Genomic DNA, 16,321 nt, shown 5'->3' on the forward strand with positions numbered 1-16,321 from the left:
GTGATCTGTGGTCAAATGACATATCATTGCATCTGTAGCCACAATAATCAATTCCCAGATAATGGAAGAATTTAATTTGTTAGAAGTCAGAATTAATACTAATACACTGCAAATCAATACCATTTGCATTACAAGTGCCTGGTTTATTGCAAGATACGGAAAAAGTGTACAGTGTGAAGCTATGCTCCCAAACAGTAAATAAATTCAAAGCTTAAATTGCTTTATAATTCAATTTTCAGTTCTATTTTTGTTTTCTTGTCACTTTATCATGTCTGTATGCATGGATGTCCATTTGTGGAAACAATTGATAAAACAGATATTTCTAAACACTACTTGGAAAAAATAAACAAATGTTCATCATGAAAACTTATTCATAATTGCTACCCATCAAATGTAGGAAAAAACATTGTTTTGTATGCAATTTGCAACAATACATTAATTTAAATTTCATGTGACTTTCAAATGAAATAGGAAAAGGAAAATCTGCTATTGCCTGGCACCAGCAAAGGAGATTGTGATGTGAACCAACAGTAGCAGCAAATACTGACTGTTGACAAGTAATATATAATATGGATCCTGTTCTGCTTGGATTTGACATGCATTCTGCAGAAACCCATTTCCCATTTCTATAGCACGAATTACATGCACACCCTGTAATACTCCTTCATTCCAACCAAAAGGTTCTGGTGGCCAATTTCTACTTGATCTAAAAAGACTTTTGCCCCGCTTCCCAGAAAAAGCTTCACATCTTCAGATTTGTGATTTTGGAATAAAATTAGCAGTGGAAATCTGGAGAGTTAGCCATTATTTGATAGTCTAATTTCCAGTTGTTAGAACTGTAAAAAACTTCATGCAGAAGCTGATGCAGGGTTAACCTTGGCTGTGGAAGTGATAGTGCCGCAGTGCAGCAGTAGTTCCCATGCCTTCTTAAGTAGCTTAGGTAGTCTGCTGATAGGATACCAGGGTTTGGGAATCCCTGGCTAATATTTGCAAATTGTTTTGAAATAATATTTTGAAATAACATGTAAAAGTTTGAAGAGCTGTTTTATAAAGAAAGCAAGAAAATGAACTAACTCACTTCCTCTGAAGTGAATCATCCTCCCCCTGTCACTTTTGGGGAAAAAAAAAAAAAACCACAATGTAAAGTTTATTGTGAGTAAAACCGATAAGGTTCCCCAGTCATGTACAGTAATATATGGAAAATTTTATAAATAAGACTTGCAAATTATTGGGTGCTTATTTTCTGTCAATCTCAACTGTGTGTTCTGTCACTGATTTATAGAGGGCTGGGATCTCACCTTCAGAATCAAAAGGATGTTAAAAATTATTTTGTAGAGTTAATAGAAATCATAAAAATCTTTATTGAATTCTGGATAATTTCCATAAAGTCCATAGGACTCCCTGATATAATAAATGCCTTGTAATCCACTTGATTGAACTAGGAAATGCACATTTTGTTAAGGCCTGTTAATATTTCCCTCTGAAAATTGTTTTCAGGTAAAGTGTAATTTCTCATTTATTGGTAGCAATTGCCATGGCATTTTGTGGCCTGAATTTTCTATTGCAATCAATAGATAAATCATAAAGTTGAAAAGTTCAAGATGTTCTTTGGCAGAAAATAAATGCCAGCAGTCTCTACCTTTATGGTTATATTGACCTTATTATGGGCAAACCAGCTGACTTGAAAATAAACAAGTACTAAGCAGTGGCCTTAATTTTAATACTGTTTTCTTGCTCGAAAGGACAGCCAGTGCTCTGTTGTCACAGCTGCCTAATTGAAATTTGATCACACAGCTGGATCACTGGTCACGCTCCAGTGACCGCTCAGCGGCTTTCGCAGCTCTCTGCTGTTACACTAACTTTCTGTTTCCCAATCATAAGCAAATTAAAGAAGGCAGCTGCAAAATCATCAATAGGTTAAATTCATTAGCTGTTCTCTCTATGAAATAAACAGGAAAATGAAGCTCTTCTTGGTCTTAATTAGTTCTTATAAAAGTTGGCAGGGAAACAAAGACATTTGTACACTCCTTTATTTTTATAAGAGACTTGCCCGAAAGAAAAACCTCAGACATGTAATTTCCTTTTTTTTTTTTCCCCTCCCGTGCTTAATGCTCTCAGTCAGAAGCTAACCCAGCACCCTGCCTCTGAGGGTAGAAAGAAAGGTGGTTTGGCAAGGGGTTACACCATGTCTCCTTTGTGCGGATGGGATCGGGCATGTTCGGGGGAGCCTGCACAAGCTGTTTCCACAGTGATAGGCCACACTCTCTGTGTGCAGTCTCCTCTACGGGTAATTCCTCTGCAGGAGAAGCCTTAGCCGAGCGCTGTGGTTCCACAATCATTACCGCTGGCTCTGGGCCATGCCACATCACCCAGCAGTACAAATTTGATCTGGATCAGGTGTGGGCACATGATTACATTTCTGTCAAATTAGCAGAGCACTCGGTGAGGATTTTCTGCTGCCTGTCTGCTTTTATCCTGGCTGCAGAGGAAATGTACTGGGCTGGAACCACAGAGCGCTGGGGCCGTGTGGGCAACCGATATCTGTTGCAGCACTAATCCTGCTGGGACAAAGGTAACCTGCCAAAGTTTTGTTGAAACTTGGAACAAATTGAATTGGAAGAGCACATTTCAACTGGAAAAGCAACTTGTGTCACGTACCCATGGCAGTATTAAGCTGGCAGCAGAGGCCTCCAATGTGTTTAGTATATAGTTAAACATTGGCATATCCTTTAGCCACAGACTAGTCCAGAGGAGTCTTAATTCTCCTTATTCGTACTATTTTCCACAGAATTTACTTGTGCTTCATGCTTGTATGGTATTCTGGCCCCTATATCCTTCTTAAGGTGCAGCTGTGGTGAGCTGAAAACAACGTAAGGCTTTACTGCTGCTCAAAAGGTGTGATGTCACCACTTGCATTGCATCAGCTCTAGTAATAATGCCAGTTGCGGAGTGAGTCAGGCTAGAAACTGATTTTGCTGAAAACTTAGGGAAAAAATAATTGTAAGAAAGAAAATTTGTGGAAGTTTGGACTACTCCTTTGCTTGCAGCCCTAAGATTAACTTGAGCCAACTGTGATCCCATGAGTTCAGACTTTGAGTTTCAGCTCAGACTATTTTCCAGCTGAAAGGTGAGGGAAAAAACCTCAAGAACAGCTGTGATAAATGGTTAACAATGAAGCTACTAATTTACTGAAATGTTAGTCTTCTGACCATTGCAAAATATTTCCAGTAGCTATGTGCACAATAAAATTCATGTTTATGATTCTGCTTATTTACTTTATCGGCAAAATATTTATGCTAATGAAATACATAAAAAAAAATTACTTTCTGACAGTAAATAACATTTAGGAAAGAAAAATATCTTAGACTTCTCTCTTCTCATCCGTTAATCTGTAATTCCCCTACTGGGATTGCATATTGCTTTAATTCTTTGACTTGTAACTCAACCACTGAACAGGCATTCCTTTCTGTCTCTAGATAAGATAGTTACTCATCAGCACTTTAGAAAGAATTTACCTTTCTCAGCCATCAATTAAGTGAGCATTTCTAAGACAGGGCAATAAATCCAGTGTGGGGATTAATGAAGCTTTAGAGAGAAATGCTATCTCCCCTGCTGCATCCCCTCCCTCCTGAGAACTATGTACGTAAGCAGCCAGCTTGCAGGAATTTTGGAGAGAATAGTTGAATGGTAGGTGCAGGGTAGAACAGAGGACTATGTGGGGATTTCAAGGAAAAGCTTGCATAGACAAAGCTTGCAGGAGGGTGAATTATGAAAACTATGTGAAGGAGGAACAAGTAGGGAGAACTGTTTGGTGCTGAAGAAATGTTGTATTTGGTGGGGAGGACAAAAACCAGTCTTGAGTCCCAAAGAACAGGTACTGTGAAGTTATGATACTGCTGTTTCCTAATATGTTTCTGGTAAAATAACCAGAAAGAAATAGGTCAAAGTACTTATTTATACTGTTCAAGCTAATCTTCCTGATTCTTTGCTGTAGCTGATTAGACCATGCTAAAATTAATAACCTTGCTACTAGAACTGTGGATTTGTAAATTTACTATAAGAAGTTGTAGAATACTGCCTTAAAGCATTACAGATGCTTGCAAAGTAAATTACCAAGACACTGCCTAAATAAAGAATTAGGGAACTCTCTTCATTTTTATTCAAAGACCTAGAAAACTCACCTCTGAGTTGTCAAAGCTAAATAAACTTCCTGGTCTTTGCTTTTGAGCAAGTAATTTAAATTAAAGATGGAAAGATTATTGTGATTTACATCTTAGTTAAGGCTACCTTCATAACCCACTTTAAATTAGGGAGGATAGCCAGAATTTTCTCATAAACCACAATGGAAATAAAATTCCTGGTGTTTCCTAAGTAACTTTTTGAAAATGTTAAGTATATTACTTTTACTTAAAACATCATGTTAGGGGCCTCTAGTTTAAATTGCCAGGAAAAAAAATGTTTATATCATGTCACTTAAGTAGTCTGCCAAGGCTTTGAATTGAATTTACTGGAATGAACAAGGAAGTTATAGGTCTGGATTGTTTCTTTGTGTCAAACTGACCACATAAAGGCATGAAAAATTTAAATATGTAACTGACTGTTCATTTAAGGCTTCTGCTTCTTGAGTTTGCTACTTTTTTCTAGTACTTCAGTTAAAGATATTAAAAACCCAAGATATATTTAAATTGAGATATTCTATGTGAATAGTAACAGAAGGTCACAATATGTTCCGAGAATTCAAATATATGAATGTTCTCTTATGAATACTTCATGTATAGATGGAGTTGCAGATGGGTTACCAGATGGAATACCTTCCTTCAAATATAGCTACATGTATTTAAAAATGGATGCAATGCAATCATATTATTTAAATCAATTCTGTTATTATTTTTGAAGTAATAATGACAGTAACTATTCTGTAACAGAGAAATGTGGCAAGAGGAATGTAATTTCTTGCTGTAAAATTGTTGGGCTTGATGACATCTTTTTAGATGCCTCTGAAGAAGGGACCTTAATCCAATGCTCTTTTCTTTGGGAAATTGTTTGAATATCTAACAGCATGCCGTAAAGTTCAGACAGGGCACTAGATGTCCAGGAGCATGTGAAACAGAACCGGATAAAAAGAAATTACAAGAAGAGCATTTGGGGACATAGCAATTCAGAAGTACTCTTCATTCTTAACAAAAATCAATCCCCATACCTTAACCAGAGGCCCAGCACATCTTGGCAGGAGCATTCTTTTTTTTTCTCTGTCTCCATTGTTTGTCCTTTGACTATCTTGGTTAGCTGGATGTTACAAATATTGGTATCACCAGAGCATAATATCAAAATATAAAACAGAAGAAAAATCCTGCCCAGAGAGTGAAAATCTAGAACACACTCTCCCTGTATACACCCTTTCTGAATTCACATATTATCAGCCTACCATACTTCACTTATATTCTCATGCTCTACTTATGTTGGGTCTTGTTTTTTCCAGACTGCTATTCATTCACCAGTGAAAAGTCATCAGCTAGAAAGAGTTCTTCTTCCAGTATCCTTACCTGCCTTCTTTCTCTTGGCATGTCTGGTCAGTCACCAATATAAATTCCAACATCCATGTGGACAACCTTTTTGTTGAACAAGGCACAGAAGTTAGTGACAATAGTAATCATAGCAGGGAGGTTTCTGGGAAAGCAATCAGGGACACCTAGAGCCAATTGCCCAGAACCATGTCCAGACAGCTTTTGAGTATCTCTGAGGATGAAGACTCCAAACCTCTCTGGGCAACTTGTGGCAGTGCTCAGTCATCCTCACAGTGGAGAAGTGTGTCCTGAATGTTCAGAGGGAACCTTTAACTTTTGGGAGTTTGTAATCTGGGCCCATTGCCTCTGGTTGCAGCACTGGGCACCACTGAAAGGAGCCTGGCTCTGTCCTCATTGCATTGTCCCGTCAGACATTTGCACACATTGATGAGCTCCCCCTACGGAGTCTTCTCCATCCTGGACAGTCCCAGCTCTCTCAGCCTTTTCTCACAGGACAGATGCTCCAGTCTCTTCATCATCCTTGTGGTCCTTTTTCGGACTCTCTTCAGTATGTCCATGTCTCTTATGTACTTTGGAGGCCCTTATCTGGACCCAGCACTTCAGATGTGACCTTACCAGTGCTGAGTAGATGGTAAGGATTATCTCCCTTAACCTGCTAGCTTTACTGAAGCATATCAGCAAGACAGTTTATTTCAATTGTCAAGATCCTCAAAGTAAAATCTGAGATCTTCTTTTCCTGCCACAACTGGAAGAAAGAGTCAAAAGCTGTAGGTTCTCCATAAAGGTCAGGAATGCTTTATCTGATCACTTGTATCTCCTATATGCTTTGATGTTGTTAGTGTTAACCCTACCAGATTCAACAAGCTATGAGTATAATTCAGCTTTAAAAAATTCTTTCCTTGCCTTGGAAGTTAAAATTCACACCACTGTTAAGCAATGACACCAGTACCTTTATGCATGTATATCACTCAGCTCCAGGCTTTAGGTACTTCAACTCTCTATGAGCCCAGAAAAGGAGGGAGTGGTAGGAGGAAGGACTGGAGTGACTCAGAGTCCTTCAGTGCTTAGCTCTGGCTATTTGTAACTGGAGGCTTCTGAAGCAACCCCAGACCTCTTGTTCTGTCTGGGGCATGTTTCAAATATTTTATGTCTGATATTCAACTTTGAATTTCCAGGCATGTTCTGATTTGCCTGCTTTGAAAAGACATGCAATATATAGATGAAATAAAAAGTATAAACCAGACTTTTTAGATAGAAGAGCCTTTGGGACTAGAATAGTGCTTTATTTTTGTATTGCCTGCTACAGTGGTCTTGTGGTGCACTATCAGGTATTACAATACAAAACAAAAAATTAATGAGAAGCCTGAAAAGGTATTAAATTATCCTGCTATTCTTCTAAATTGCACAGCTGATCTGACAAAAGATTTATAACAATTCATCAAATTTTGAGTCTTTTAAAGATTCTTTAGAATGTGTTAGGAATACAGAACGCCAAAAGGGACAAAACTCCCTAGATTTGCTGGGATTGTGCTCGTTTCCTTCAAAGCAAGGAGTGCTAGCAGGAAGAGCAAGGCAGGTTGCAGAGCTGTCCCAGCCCTGCGCGCCAGAGGGCGCTGTATCCACACGGAACTGCAAGTCCCGGCCTGTGCCAGGAATGCAGAGCAGGGATCTTGTAATAGGATCAATATAAATACAAGGCATTTGGATAACCTGGAAGTGATTTTATTTTCTGCCCGTTTTAATTTTTTCCCCTAAATATCTTATTATCATTAGAAAGAGTATATTTCATTTCAAAGATAGAGATCAAGTGTGCTGATTGAATTATCTGGTTTATTGTGTTTATGCAATGTAATGAATCAGCTATACCTAATCTGTTGTTATTGTCCTGGGAAAGATACTTTGACTATGCTATTTTGACTTCTCATAACTATGAAAAACACTCACATTTTAGATTGAAATGTCCCTTGCCTTCTCCCCATACAAAGCTGAAATTTGAGGGAATGTCTGACATTAAGTATATACCTAAGAACAAGAGAAATGTTAAAATCATATGCTTCACATTAAAAAGCATCTTCTTAACAATTTTTATTAGCTCTTCTATTGTTCTTTTGTTTTTATATAGTCATAATTATATAATCATAAATATATTTATATATATAAATATATATATGACCAATCATAACACACTTTGTTGTGTATTTGGCCATAACTGTGTCATATATGTGACATACACATCTCTCATATATATATTATCATAAGTATACTTTATAGATATGCACTTAATATTATCATAACTATAGAACCCACAATTTCTGTCCTTCCGGCTCTGCTATGGATGGTGGGGGATAGATGTGAATGAAAGAGCTAATTTGAGCCTGGAAACAGAGTGGCAAGAGGAAGGCGTTTAATTTTTGTTTTGGTCTCTTACCATCCAAATATCTTTTAATTAGTTATAAATTAAATTCATTTTCCCCAGGTTACATCTATTTTGCCCATGACAGTAATGGATATGGGATCACCCTAACTCTACGTTGATCTTTGAGCTTTTCAGTTTACCCTCTCTTCCCATTCTGTTGAAGGGGGGATGGTGAATGGTGTGAGGTGGGTAGAGGTCTGGCAGCCAGCCAAAGTCAACATAGTACAGAGGATATGGTTTGGAATTGGGTGATCTAGGAAATTTTTGAGTGCAAAGGATGAACTATTTGGTTCCAAAAATTATATCCAAGAAAAAAATTGAGTTTGTAAACTCTCTAGCATTTATAGCTTTCTCTGTTTCAAATTAAAAGGAATAGCTCTCTAGGTTTTTATGCTGTAAGACAAGAAACTGCATCAGAATAAAAGACAACATCCTACATCTTCTACTTTGATATAAAAATTTTCAAGAACTCAGAACTAAGTCCTGAAGGGACTTCTTCAATTAATCCTGTTTTGAAAGAAATTATGTAGTAAACCTAAACCATGGCTGGCTTAACAAAAACTTAAATAAGTGAAATTTAGAGCAAGAGACTATATTTAAGATATTTAAAATAATATATTTGCATGGGGAAAAAAAAAAAAAAAAGACAAACTCAATACCCTATCAGGTGTAAAGCAGAGAAGAACAACTAACTCAATACACAGTTGTCCCAAATTTTTTGGTGTCATTAACTCTTGGATATATCAGCTTTTAGACTCATGAATGTTTTATTTGCTCTTTCATAGATCTTCCTGAGAGATAACCAATTGGATACTGGACAACAAAAGACGTAATCAGACTCCGCTGACCTGTTTAACCCTGATTGTGAAGGATGAAAAGCAGCAGCTGCTTTCTGTGGAGCAACACTTCTGGTGTCACTTGCTTCTTTCCTTTGGGATGATATGTGCATAAAGACATCAAGGTATTGAACTCATAATGTTGTGAATTTATACATGCCAGACTGTGTTCCACCACTTTTTGAAGCAGGTATGTTCTTTGAATAACTTTGCCTTGTATTTCAGCACTAATCCAAGTGAACTATGGGTATTGTAAAAAAAAAAAAAGGCGTATTATTACAATCTCTGTATAAGATGCTTAATGCTGGGTAATGTAAAATCGACACAGAAGGAGACTAAGTTATCTGGGGTCCCACCTTCTTAGGAGATGTAGAATTGTTACCAGAATTTGGACTGTGTTTTAGTAATTTTACTGTCATTCAAGGAAGAAAACAACATCTTCTTGCTTTTGTTCTACTGGAACAAAAATAAGTAGCTCAAAAATAGTATTCTAATGTAATTTCAGCCATCAGGAATGTATCTAGACTAAAATTGTGACTGGTAAAGGAGAGTGTAACTTTTTCTAGAAAAGTATTGTCTCATTGCACTTTTAGTATTTTATAGAACTGCTTTAAATAAGTAAGAAATAATTTTGAATAGCTAAAGTTAAAGCTTCATGTTGATTAATTGCTAGAAGACTGAATAGGCTATTGAGTCTAAATTTCCATAGCTGACTAGGTTATTAAAATTATTTTATGAGAAAGTACAAATTACATGACCTTGTAGTTCTTCAAAATTAAATACATCATAGCTTTAATTTTGGTTTATGCTTCAGGGCTGCCAGGTAGCTGATCAGCATTATGTCACAGATTTTTAACTAATGCTGTATATCTGTGACTTCACATAGTTACTGCCATTATCTTGTGCATTAACAGGCTTCATATGCCTTGCATGATACCAGGATAGATCCCAGGATTATACTAAATATGCTCTACACATGCCATCATGAACAGAAAGCATGGTAACTACTGCAGGTGGTAAAGTAAGATCTAGATCCTCTCATGGAATTCCATTTTCTAATTGTTAACTTAAAACTAAAAGTTCAGTACATTTAATTGAGGGATTGTTTTCAACACTTAGAAGTAGAAAGGTATTTTTTCCAGCAGGTCAAAGGACCCTTAATTGTGAGTTGGCTGATCAGAAAAAGACAACAACAAAGTAAATCCTATGTGCCAGAATTACTACATGGATTATGTTTCTCTGTGTACTTACATGGTATTTGATTTTCTTTTTCATATTGAATAATACCATAGAACTAAAAAAGTGTTACATGATTGGTTCTGAACCAAAATGTGGCTTAGTAAATAACATATGAATAATGTCATGATAATGTTTCTAGCTCAGCAATGAGAAGGGTGTAATAAAAAAGAGTATAGTCTTACCTAACAAAGCTGGTTTACAGGTCACTTTTACGTTTTTTCTGTGATCACTTTTCAACATTTGGAGAGAGGTCCAACATTCAAAGAAAGAAAGTTGTGGTGAGAGTTTTGTTCTGTCATCAATGAGCTGTAGCTTTCTCTTATGAATCACAGGTATCTATATCTTGTGGTTTAAATGATGGTTTATGTAGCATCCTAGAATGGTTTAAGTTGGAAGAGACCCTGAAGGTCATCTTGTTCCAACCCCCTACCCTGGGCAGGGACACCTTCCACTAGATCAGGTTGCTCAGAGCCTCATCCAGCCTGGCCTTGAAAACCTCCAGTGATAGGCCAGCCACAGCTTCTCTGGGCAACCTGTTCCAGTGCTTCACCACCCTCACAGTGATTTTACTCTAGATTCACTTTCATGTATTTTTAACCTTATGCTGCCTGAAAAAAATCTATTAAAATGAACAATAAGAAATACTATCTCTATATACTTTGCAGTCCCTGGTATTTTATATTATGTTCTACATTAGCAGCTTTGGTAATGCACTGCTATCATGGCTGAACAAAGGCAACGTGCTTTGTCAACATCAGGTGAAGCATTATATGAAATCCTGGCACTAGAGAAGGGAGCAACACATGATGAGATTAAGAAGTCCTACAGGTATGTAAAATGTGCTTTGCAACAGGTCTAAAAATGTTTATTTGTCTGGAATGATTATGACAGTAAAACCTTTTGAGTTACCTGCACATTCATTGTCACAATCCTTCCTTCTTTTTAAATTTATGAGCCTGAAAAGAATCAGAGATGATGCAATGCAAATCTACTGATTTCATCCCACAAGCAGTCTGTGAATAATCAAAAATATTTTAATCTAAGTGAATGAGAGGTGAGACTGTTGGGATAAACCAACCTGGGCTATTTGAATACTGCACCCAGTTCTTGTGTTAGTATTTTTCCTGAAGTTTGTTGAAAAGTAAAGCTAATGCAAGTGCTGTAATGACACTTTGAGAACTAAAGTAAGAAACATAAGGAGTTCAATAAGTTTATCTTGTCAGAAAAGAAAAAGAAGATTATTTAGAAGAAAAGATAGATTTAGAAGAAAAGAAAAAGATTATTTGATTAGAATGTGTAATGTCCTTGAAGGGGAAAATTGCTAGGTGTGAGATAGTTGTTCACTTTATGAAAGCAGGCATAATAAAAAGCAGAGCTTGGGATCTGAAAATTATTTGAGCTGAAAAAGAGGTACATGGTTTTAATTGTGAGTATAACCAACTATTGAAAAATACTGGCACAGGAATGGTAGTTTCTCTATTTAAAAAGAAGAGAGGACATTAAGAATAGTTTGAGTCAAACAGAAGTTATCAAAATAGTGGCAGATATTTTATTGTTGAAATGTAACATGACCTAGAAGTAAGATCAGAAGATTTTATGGGCAATTTTGCCCTTAAATTTGCTCAGCTGCTGTTGAAAAAGAAAAAAAATTCAATGTCATGTGTAGATGTTCTTGACGCTGAAATATGTCAGACATGTATTTGCAGGTTTAATAAATATTGTAAAACTTTTATTACAGCATCATTCTGGGTATTGTTGGTTGCACTACATTACCAGGCAAACTTCACACATCTTACTTTTCCTATCAAATGTAAGAATATATATGAACTCCAAAAGGTTTATGAAAAATATCTACTTGCATTGTTTAGCTTGAATTTTGGCAAGACTCTGTCCTCCATATTTTTGAACAAATTCCATTTTTCCTGCTTTCTGTTCCTAAAGGCACATATTCAATGGAGGCAAAAGTAGTGGATGTCCAAACTCTTCATACAATGGAAGGAGAACTGTTGTCATCCCATGGTTCTGTTGTCTTGAATAATTATACCACTGGGAAAAAAGCATACTATGGTATCAAATTCACTTATGACTTGCACCTTCTGTGTCCCTGTAGTACAACCTAGGTGCAGGAATCATCTTCTGTCTCAAACTTCATGTTTTCTGGTTGCTTTTACATTTAATTTTCTAGAAATTCCCAAAGGAGAAAGCTGTCATGGAAGAATGTAGAATGCAATTAACTTTATTTAATGCTGAGCGTGAATATGGATCATTTACACAGTGATCTATGGCAAAACTGAGAGTGGTGTTTCCTCCATCTTTATTAGTAATTAGAGAAAAAAAAAGGCTGCTTCTGACTAAAGTGGAAATGTCAGAGGGATTCACTTTTAATAGAGTAGCTGTAAATATTTGCAAGATAAAATGATGAGTCAGTCTCATAGATTTGCTTTAATTATAATTTAATTTACATTAATCCAAAAATCTGCTGCTGAAATGGTATTCTTTAGTACAAGGTATAAAACCAGCCATACCTGATTCTGAGTTTCCTGCCATTATTAATTAAGTCACTGTTAATTATACCACCACAGCCCAGGGCAAGATTTGCTTTTTAATAAACATGACAGACATGAATCTGTGATTTTATTTGGAGTTTGGCACAATCTAATTTATCAGGGAGTAAAGCTAATGGGCTTTTAATAATCAGAATTTCAAAGGAGAGCTGTTTATCTTCAATATAATACAAATATAATTTTAGAACCTTTTTTTGGCATAATAAATGAAACTGTACTTTGACTTACGCTTTCTTGTCTGACAGTGAAGTAATATGCAGAGAGATATATACTGGATTTCTTTTCTTCAGAAGTTTCAAAAGATCCTGCTTGATAGACTGCTTATAAGAAAATTACAGAATTGTAGAGTGATGTGTGTTGGGAGGGACCTTAAAGATCATCTGCTTCCAATCCTCTGCCCAAGGTTGCTCAGACTAGATAAAGTTGTTCAAAGCCTCATCCAATATGGCCTTGAGCAAGTCCAGGGATAGGTCATCCACAACTTCTCTGAGCAGCCAATTCCAGTGCATCACCAACCTCACAGTGAAGAATTTCTTTGCAATATCTAATCTAAACTTTGCCTCTTTCAATTTTGAGCTATTACCCCTTGTCCTGTCATTACATGCATTCGTCAAAAGCCCTGCTCCATCTTTCTTGTAGACCCTACCTAAGTACTGGAAGCTCCAATTATGTCACACTAAAGATTTCTCTTTTCCAGTCTGAATAATCCGAATTCTTCTGGCCTTTCCTCCTAGGAAAGGAGCACCATCCTTCTAATCACCATGGTGTGCCTCCTCTGAACTTGCTCCAAAAGGTCAGCATCTCTGTGATGGTAAATTGGCGATTAAGAATTTTATTAGAAAAAGTGTACTGCACTCTTATTGCCATTTAATTACTACAAAGAAAAGAGGGAAAATTGCTTACTCATGCCTATGCCAATGGCATGTTCTACTCCTGATACAGCCTCTGGGTCCACCCAAGACTCCACACAGCCAAGAGAGGACACAGCACCTATGGTGCAGGAAAGAGAATGAAAAGCACTGGAGAATGCAGGCATCGATCCCGCTACCTCTCACATGCTAAGCGAGCGCTCTACCACTTGAGCTAATTCCCCACCCAGAAGCCCCTGAAAAAGTCCTCTCCCCTCCCAGGCACCCAGCCCTGACTCAGGATGCTCTACATGCAAAACCACCAACACACCCACTAACTTTCCTGCTAGAAGTGACTGCGGACAACACCCATGGTCAGAATCACCATCCCCTGCCCAAGGGTTCATCTAAAAATGCCTTGGCTCATTATCTCCCACAGCTTAGGCAAGAGCTCATGACTGGGCAGCTCATTCTGGGGAGTCCCTTGGGCAGGACCAGAAAAAGGCAGGATGTGTGCCAGAGCCAAAAGGTCTCTCCTTCGAGCCGGAGTTGAACCAGCGACCTAAGGATGGCCATGCAAGAGAGCCTACAGTCCTCCGCTCTACCAGCTGAGCTATCGAAGGAAGCATGGGCACCTGCCTGGGACCTCGCCCAGCACTTTTCTCAAGCCACAGTGCACCATCATGCCTCTATTACCACACCCTGCTTCAAATAGCTTCAGCTCCATAATTTCTGATCCTTGCTCAACACTTTAGCTGATCAGTCATGAAAACTACAAACAGAAATGCTCCATAAGCTCTTTGGACATCATTTTCATCATGAGTAGATGGAATCTCTTTAGGGCCACACACAGCTTATGTATATCCTGCTGCAGTTTCCCTTGATTCCCTTTAACTGTGCTGTCTTTTGCTCTCTGCTCAAGCATAAGACAAGCAAAATTACCGCCATTTTTCTTTTCCGTATCTTAAGCCTAAACACAGCAACAAGTCCTCCAAATATCTATTTTATCCAAACTGAACCTGCCCACTTCCCTCAGCAGATCCTTAAGACAAATCCATCAATTCCTTGAGATTCTGAGCAGCCCTTGACTGAGGTTTAACATTTCATCAATGTTCTTTTGTGTACTGGGCTTGAGATTTGAGAACTGTGAAGCAAAGGAGAGAACTTAATTTCTCCTGTTAAACTACCCATAGGAATCTTGATAGAAGCCTAAATGTCTTCCTTGCCTGTAAATTCAGGGCACACCATAACTCTCCACAGGGGACAGATGGAGCCCTGGAAAAGGGCGTTGTATCCAGGCAAGGGAAATGAAAAGCACTGGAGAATGCAGGCATCGATCCCACTACCTCTCGCATGCTAAGCGAGCGCTCTACCACTTGAGCTAATTCCCCACCCTGAAGCCCCTGACAAAGTCCTCTCCCCTCCCAGGCACATGGCCCTGGCCCAGGATGCCCTGCACCCAAAGCCTGAACCCCCACTAGTGACCTTCACTTTCACATTACCACACTCACTCACCTTCCTCTTGGAGGTGACCCCTGAAAGCCCAGAGCTCAGAACCAGCATCCCCTGATCAAGGGTTCAGCAAAAAATGCCTTGGCTCATTATCTCCCACAGCTTAGGTAAGAGATCATGACTGGGCAGCTCATTCTGGGGAGTCCCCTGGGCAGGACCAGAAAAAGGCAGGATGTGTGCCAGAGCCAAAAGGTCTCTCCTTCGAGCCGGAGTTGAACCAGCGACCTAAGGATGGCCGTGCAAGGGAGCCTACAGTCCTCCGCTCTACCAGCTGAGCTATCGAAGGAAGCATGGGCACCTGCCTGGGACCTCGCCCAGCACTTCTCCCAAGCCACAGTGCACCATCATGCCTCTGTTACCACACCCTGCTTCAAAAAACCTCAGCTCCATCATCTCCAATCCTTGCTCAACACTTTAGCTGATCAGTCATGCAAACCACAAACAGAAATGCTCCATAAGCTCTTTGGACGTCATCTTGTACTGATGGACTCTCTTTAGGGCTTATGTATATCCTGCTGAATTTTCCCTTGATTCCCCTTTACTGTGCTGTTTGATCTCTGCTGAAGCACAAGGCAAAACAAAATGATAGCCCTTTCTCAATTCTGTGACCCACAGTGAAGTTCCACAAGGTCATCTGCAAGTCCTCAGAACCTCTCTTACTGTAAACTGAACATGCCCACTCTCTTCAGCCCATCCTTAAAGAGAAATCCAGTGATTCCTTAAGATTCTTGGTGGCTCTCTAATGAAGTTGTTCCATTTCATTGATGTTCTTATTTGTATTGAGCTTGATATTTGAGAACTGCCAAACTGTCTGGGTTTAAGTCAAGCTAAGGGGGTAGACACTTTAAACAAGTTACCTTCCATTTATTTTTAGTCAATCACTTTCCACCAATAAGTAGAGAGAAACACAAGTATATATAAATGAAAAATAATTTACGAAAAATGTGAAATAGCAACAGGCAAGAAAAATAACAATAATAATCACTAGTTACACTGTTTCTAAATCTCACAGACTCCCTGGGAACAAGGACAAACAAAAAGTTCAGAGAAAACCGTCTGCCCGAGATGGCACCCTCCATGAAGGACTGCATGTGGATAGACAAAAATTGTGGCAGCCCTTTCCCTCTTTCGACTGCACGTGGACAGAGAGAACAAAAACAGAGGAAAAAAAACCCAAAACAACACAGATACCAAACCTCCATGATTACAAAAACTCCCCCTAAACAACAAGCAGCAGAGAACAAGGGCAAAACACAAAGAAAACCTAGAGTCCAAAACCAGACAAATGCCCTTCCTATCTCTCTGGCGGCAGCAGCTCTGTCAAAAAAGTCACTCCACCACCTGTAATTCAATCCAGCTGGAACTCATATAAGGGCTTCAC

The 16,321-nt window shown here is 38.5% G+C and overlaps 1 protein-coding gene and 2 non-coding genes across 3 annotated transcripts in view; 1 reads left to right on the top strand and 2 right to left on the bottom strand.

The window, feature by feature from the left end:
• DNAJC5B (DnaJ heat shock protein family (Hsp40) member C5 beta) overlaps window positions 1–16,321 on the top strand; it is a 54,209-nt gene that overhangs the window by 9,267 nt on the left and 28,621 nt on the right. Inside the window, exon 2 of the mRNA XM_021555722.3 lies at window positions 8,727–10,844. Within this exon, the coding sequence (XP_021411397.2) occupies window positions 10,738–10,844 (107 nt within the window). The 5' untranslated portion in view covers window positions 8,727–10,737. The remainder of the gene's footprint in view (window positions 1–8,726; window positions 10,845–16,321) is intronic.
• On the bottom strand, window positions 13,963–14,051 carry TRNAY-GUA (transfer RNA tyrosine (anticodon GUA)). Its single transcript is given in 2 exon segments — window positions 13,963–13,998; window positions 14,015–14,051. It is a non-coding gene; the product is annotated as a tRNA-Tyr (tRNA).
• Window positions 15,138–15,226, bottom strand: TRNAY-GUA (transfer RNA tyrosine (anticodon GUA)). Its single transcript is given in 2 exon segments — window positions 15,138–15,173; window positions 15,190–15,226. It is a non-coding gene; the product is annotated as a tRNA-Tyr (tRNA).

Source organism: Lonchura striata, chromosome 2 (assembly GCF_050655825.1).
Source record: "Lonchura striata isolate lonStrDom1 chromosome 2, ASM5065582v1, whole genome shotgun sequence".
Lineage (NCBI taxonomy): Eukaryota > Metazoa > Chordata > Aves > Passeriformes > Estrildidae > Lonchura > Lonchura striata.